This window comes from Myotis yumanensis, unplaced genomic scaffold (assembly GCF_028538775.1).
Source record: "Myotis yumanensis isolate MYYU_CA2020_CCGP unplaced genomic scaffold, mMyoYum1.0.hap1 SCAF_16, whole genome shotgun sequence".
Classification (NCBI taxonomy): domain Eukaryota; kingdom Metazoa; phylum Chordata; class Mammalia; order Chiroptera; family Vespertilionidae; genus Myotis; species Myotis yumanensis.
The window spans coordinates 32,501,852-32,508,166 of NW_027223767.1; the positions used below are offsets into that span (position 1 = coordinate 32,501,852).

A 6,315-nucleotide genomic window follows, 5' to 3' on the forward strand; every position below is an offset into this window, starting at 1 on the left:
CTGATTTGTTGTTCCACTTAGTTATGCCTTCATTGATTGATTCTTGTATATGCCTTGACAGAGAATCATACCCAAAACCTTGGCATATCAGAACAACAGTCTAATCACCTCTAATTACAGCCAGGGCTATATAACTTCTGTAAGGCCAACCATCCTACTTCTTTGGAATAGTTTGTGAGAAGACCTAGGTTGACATTGTGTTTGAGTCTCACTTTCTTCAACTGTTTAAGGAGGATGTGGGGGATTAAGTGAAGACCTGAAAGCACCCAGCCACATTCATAGGATACAAGAGGCTCTCACAAGTCTGCTTCTCCCTCCATTCATTAGTCATTGTTCATCAACACCACTTCCCCAAGAGACAGTATTCAACTAACACTTTCAAATAATGTTTTATTTTAGTTAACAGAATGTTCTACAAATAAGTATGGGTGGTCAGATAAGTCTTCACTCTCACAAAGCACATCAGTATGGCCTGTAATTATAATTGTGCATCCAACGTCATAGTCAATAGCCTCATGTGGCTATTTACATTTAAATTAACTTAAAGAAATAAAACTTAATTCAAGTGCTCAATATCCCTATGTAGATAGGAAGAAAGTTCTATTGGACAGTAACTCTCAAAAAGCAAAAACTGTATCAGTAACAGTGACAGAAAAAAAACATCTTGTGAAATGTAATTCAGGTAACATAGGTTGAGGTTTCTGAAATCATGTATTTTACTGCACACTAAAATAAAAATGATTGAGGTTCTACACACACATACACACACACACACACAGTTCCATGTCTTAAATTATTTCCTAGAGAGTGAAAGCAGTCACTAGAATTAGCCGCCCCCCTTTAAGCTGAGTAAATTGACCATTAGGAAAATTCTGAAAAACATGATACATCTTAAACCTGGAAGCTATTCCCAGGATGGACTGCAGCATAATTCCAAGGCAGTTGCCTCTTTCAGGCAATAAAGTTAAGCATATAGCACATCCCAGCAATACTTAGCATTGTTTGCTCTTTGCAAACCACAATAACCACAGCAAGAACTTCTACCATTCAACTCACACCACCTTCCAGTTCTGCATGTATGGATTAAAGGGAAAAGAACAGGGTTGGGAGATTTTTTAATTGCAGACTCAAGGAACCTGGGACCTAGTACAATGTGTCAGTTGGCATAAACATACTTAATGTGCCAAGAATTGAGAACTGCAAGCACCATTTTATATGTATAGCCTAGGATTTTTTTTCCCCAGAATCTGCAACTCTTAAACAACGTATTGCTCAACTGGGCAATCATTTAGTGACTGCTATCAGCCTAAATATCCTAAAAAAAGAAGAAAAAAAAAACACTTCATAACTTATAATGTTAATATTTATTTGCTGTATAGCTCCAAACCCTAATGACAGATCCTTCAGCTGGCCAAAGTATTTACATGTTACAAAAATAAATTCATTTACAGTTCACATTTTAAAGCTTTCACAAGCTAACTCTACATTCAAGTTCCTCAATTCTTGTTCCTAATTTTTATCCTAAGTATTTCAAAGTGTTTTCTGCTACTTAGCAAACTGGCAGGGACTCAGATGTCAGACCTAAAATGCCAATTAAAATAATCCTTATTAATTTTTAAAAAGGGAAGAGATAAAAATGAGAAGTCAGGAGATACATCCTGGAAGAGGTTGGCTAGTGACTGGGGGCTCTGCGCAACTAATCATTATCTGCTGAAGAATAGTCACAATAGCAAGCTTAAGTTTAGACATGGCATATTACTCCAAAATAAATGAATGAGTGAAATCTTCAAGTGTAACTGAAAAGCTGCTTTACATTCAAAACTTCAAATATTTGAAAAGGAAATGGCTTCACTCTAGTATTTGCAGAAATTCTGACTCCCTTAGAAATCAAACCCATATTAAATCTGTTTTCAATTAGTGACAAGGTTGGATTCCAATCTTTGGGTTTATTTAACAACTTTTATTTCCTCATTAATAGAAATGAAAAACTATTGCCCAAACCACCATTAGTCAAGAAATGAGATTTGTTTTGGCTCAGTTGGTTGGGCATAGTCCCGCATAAAGAAGGGTTGCTGGTTCAATTCCTGGTCAGGGAGTATGCTCGATTCCCCTGTGTGTGTGTGTGGGGGGGGGGGGGGGGGGGGGGGGGAGTGTCGAAGTAGGGGAGGCGTGCTGGGGGGACCAATCAATGTTGCATTCTCACATCGATGTTTCTCTCCCCCACCTCTATAAATCAGTAAAACTATTTTTTTAAAGAAATGAGATTTAATAGTGGGCTATACCTCTACCTTATAAACAGCAATTGTACCTGCTTCTCTGTGTATGATTTTACAAACATTTGTCTGCAAAATGATTATGTATGCACCAGATGCACTGTAGTGTAAGTAAGGAGCCTGGTTTCCTCCACACCCAAGAACATTGTTTTCCTAACCCTTCACATTCACTTATACTTCACTGTAACAGAAATAACCATAGTAAATAAAACTTAGATTGAGCATAATTTGTGTCCATTCTGTCACTTAACATTTTTAACCTATAAAATAATGTTCCATTACTTCAAATGAGTGATCTGAAAACCACAGATGACTGAAGAAAGTGCATTACTTAACTCATCTTTTGAGTAAAGGTTATTGCCCTGGCTGGGCTGCTCAGTTGGTTAGCCCAGCGTCTGGATATGCCAAGGTTGCAGGTTCGATCCCCAGTCAGGGTACACACAAAAATCAACCAATGAATGAATAAACAAGTGAAACAATCGATGTTTCTCTCTCTCTCTCTCTCTCTCTCTCTCTCGTCAATTAATAAAGAAATTTTTTAAAAGACTATTCATTACATTTGAGGACTTAAACGAAAATAATTTATTGCTGATGTAAGCAAAGGTGATAATACCTGTAAAGAAGTATAAAATTATGTTACTGATAGCCTGGATATTAAACCTTTTTATTAACAATAATCCTTTATGTACGTAATAACAATGGGAGAAAGTAAATGAAATTAGCCTTCAATGGTCAAAGTGTCCAGAAGGTCACTAATATTAGTGTTACGTCAAACCATGGCATCTTTCATCATGAAATTAGCCCTTCAGAAGGTTGAGCTGAGGCAGGCCTCTTTAAGGGATATTTGGGGAGAAAATTAATATGAATGTATTATTTCAGCCAAAGTGCAACCAGGGTTGGTGAACCAGGAAGCAGCTCAGAAAAGGCTTAATTCAGTCCAGCCCTCCCATGATCACCTGCCTGGGCCCTCCATGGGCATGCTGCCAGATAAGACAGCATGCTGCCGACAGGATAATGCACCACGGGGAAGAATTCTAGAACCTACTAAAGGGAAACCAATTACAGACCAAAGAACTTTGCATTTTTCCAGAGGAGGTGAGCTCTATCCCCCCAGGGGCTGTGTTCAATTCTACGCAATCCCGAGGGAGGGAGGGAGGGACTCACGCCCACAAGCACCTGCTAAACTCCAGCAGACTCCAAGATAACCTCGGAATAACTCTTCCCTACCCTCTAGTCTAGAACCAAAGGGGATCAGAGTCACACCACCCCAGCGACACGAAGAAAAGGGGAGGGGACGACGCGAGTTCCCCTGGGGACCTTGACCCCACGCACGCTGAGATCGACACCGCCCTAAGAACCACGTTCCCCCATCCTACCCTCCTGCAGTTCCCTCCCGAGTGACCTTCTTCCTCCTGCCTCCGGGAAAGCGAGAGGCCAGCCACCGCCATTCCTCCCCACCCCCCCGGGAGAAGGTGTCTTTCTCAGCCGAGAGCCGCCAAGGGAGGAAGAAAAAAGGCTGCTCCTCCCCAACCCACCCGCCCCGCAACGCCTGGGTGCAGACACGATGGGGGAAAGGGAAGAGGAAAGCCATGGGAGGTGACAGCCCGACACGGGCCGAGGCGAGGAGGTCTCAGGGGCGGGAGAATTCTTCCACCCCCACCCTCCCCAAATGAATGAACTGGGTAAAACGGGGAAGGGGGTGCAGCTAGGATGCGCAGTTCTTGCCCCCCAGGAAGAGAAGAAGACAGAAAGGCCCTCGAACCCGGGACTGGCTTCGCTGCCCTGCGCACCCCGACTCTCGCCATTCCCATCCACACCTCTCACCATGTAACCCTTTCTTCCCAAGAGAGCGCTCCCATCCTCCATCTACCCCAGACACCAATACCCCCCCACCACCACCGCCACCACACCTCCGATAGTGCCTTCTGCTTGGGCCCAGAATCCGGCTTTTTCCTTCCGACCACCCTCTCCACAGCCCTCACCAGCCCCGGCCCGAGCGCACCTGGAGATGCTCCTGAAAACGAATTGGCAGAATCTGGGCCATGGCGCTGTCGGGGGTATGGGCTCCTCCTGTCACTGGGGCTGCGGGGCAGCGGCGGCCCGGACTCTCCAAGGGAGAGGAGGAGAAAGGGGAGGGGGGTAGGCTGGGCTCAGCAAGATACTCTCCGGGGACGCAGGAAACTGGCAGACAGACGAGAGCTCGGGTCGGGGGCGGAGGCTCCAGGGTCCGGGACAGCCGCAATGGCGGAACCGGGCGCAGCGCAGACTCCGGAAACGGCTGAGCCCTGCGGAGGGATCCCGGCGACAGAACTCCGCCCCAGTCACCCTCACCCCCTCCGTTCGATGTACCCCTCCACGGAGCGCCGCGGCGCAACGGGCGCAGGAATGCGGGACGCAGTGCGTTCCGGCCTCGCTGACCGCTGCGGCAGGAGGGGAACGAGGGGAAGCGAGGGACTACTTTTTTGGACTCATCACTTTCCCCAATCTCCTGCTGCTTTTCCCTCCCTCCTCCTCGCCCCCCCTTTTTTTTTGCATTTTGCCACATCATGCGACTAGAGGCGGACGACGTCACTTCCGTTGGCACTGTGGGCCCCACCCACGTACTTCCGGGTGCACGTGATGCTGGCTGGGAAGGTCGGCTGGTGGCTCTCAGCAGACGGGACGTCCCGGGTTCTAGGGAAATGTGGCGCCTCCCGGGAATGCGGTGTCTGCCGGGCCGCCTGGAGGATTGGGGGTGCCGCTCCCTTCCCCTGTGGGCCCTGCTTATTTAAACCGACTCCCTCAGGAAGAGGACGTAGCGTGGGCGCCTGGGCCCGGCCTCCCGCCCGCTCGGTGACTCAGGGAAACGGCCTCCCTGCGGCCCTCCGCCCCCGCCTAGTTGAACGTAGTGGGGTGTTTTCTTACCTCCCGGGGAGGGGGACGAGCGGGGCTCAAGTCCTCCCGGCCCCTAGGAGCGCCCTCCGGCGGGGGAAGCGGACGCTGGGCTCTCACCGGCACTAGCAGGCCCCCCGGGGGCTGCTTAAGTCATTGGCTCACCCGGCGGCGAAGGCCATTTCCGGGGGTACCTCCAGCTGGCCTGGTGGTAGCTTTTCCAAACGTTTCTGCGGACATTTTGGCGGACAAGTATGTCGGTCTAGCTTAGTAATAAATGTGTCTTATGGTAAAGGGATTTGAGTACCCTAAGTACGCGGAAAAAATTGGACCAAAAATTGCAGCAGGAGGATTTTTTTTTTTTTTTGCCACAGCAAGTCATTAATGAGTCAGATTGAGGTAATTGGGTTAAGAGTGGTTTGTGAAACCTTCAGGTTCTTCCTGGGTGTGACTAATGTACGCTCTCGGAGAAAGGGATTATCTACCGGTGGGACCACCTCCGCCTTTGCTTGTAAATGAGCGATGTTCGGGGGACCTCCGCGTTGAAAAGCTGGAGTGTCTGTCGTGCCTTTTAACAGCATTAATGTATCTGAGGTATTCATGATCGATTAATAACCTTCCCGGTACTTTCTTGCTAAATTATGAGCTGTAATATGTCATAATAGCACAAGTACAATAGAAGACAAAAGAATTTAGTTCTGTGCTTTTCACCTTTATTAGAGGTGATTATCCCCCCCACCCCAAAAAAAGGTCTCGAGGAAAAACTCAACTATACAGTGATTATTCTTTAGTGCCCTTTCCAGTTAAACATAAACCCCTATTGGGTATACAGTAATTTTGTTTGTTAAGCAGTTTTGCCTGGAAAGTTTGCTTAATCATTTAATTGCTTTTAATGTTTTCCCCAAAATATATATCAACACTAAGGATGAGAGAAGACTCTGGCAGGTAAGAAAGTAGAGAATGTTCTGCAAAGAAAAGACTTGCCACCATGTCATAAGAGTGAATATTTATGTTGGGCAAAATCTCGTTTTGTTAAACCAAATACTTGAAGATGTTCTGTATTCTGCAACATCTGAAATGACCTTTCTAATACCAAGTTTAATAGTAGCTGCTTTCAATTCTTTCTGGAAGTAGACAAAAATCTAAATTTAAAATCGAAAGGAGCTGTTTT

General features: G+C 46.2%; 1 protein-coding gene across 4 annotated transcripts in view; it reads right to left on the bottom strand.

The window, feature by feature from the left end:
• The window catches only part of CLTC (clathrin heavy chain), a 65,368-nt gene extending 60,823 nt beyond the window's left edge, over window positions 1–4,545 (bottom strand). For 2 of the 4 annotated variants that reach the window (XR_011468503.1, XM_070395367.1), the window contains exon 1: window positions 4,276–4,545. Coding sequence is in view for 3 of the 4 variants with exons in the window: in XM_070395367.1 (XP_070251468.1) it covers window positions 4,276–4,317 (42 nt within the window). In the remaining variant the exon portion in view is untranslated. The remainder of the gene's footprint in view (window positions 1–4,275) is intronic. The other 2 variants (XM_070395365.1, XM_070395364.1) reach the window with 1 other exon arrangement.
• Window positions 4,546–6,315: the final 1,770 nt, after the last annotated feature.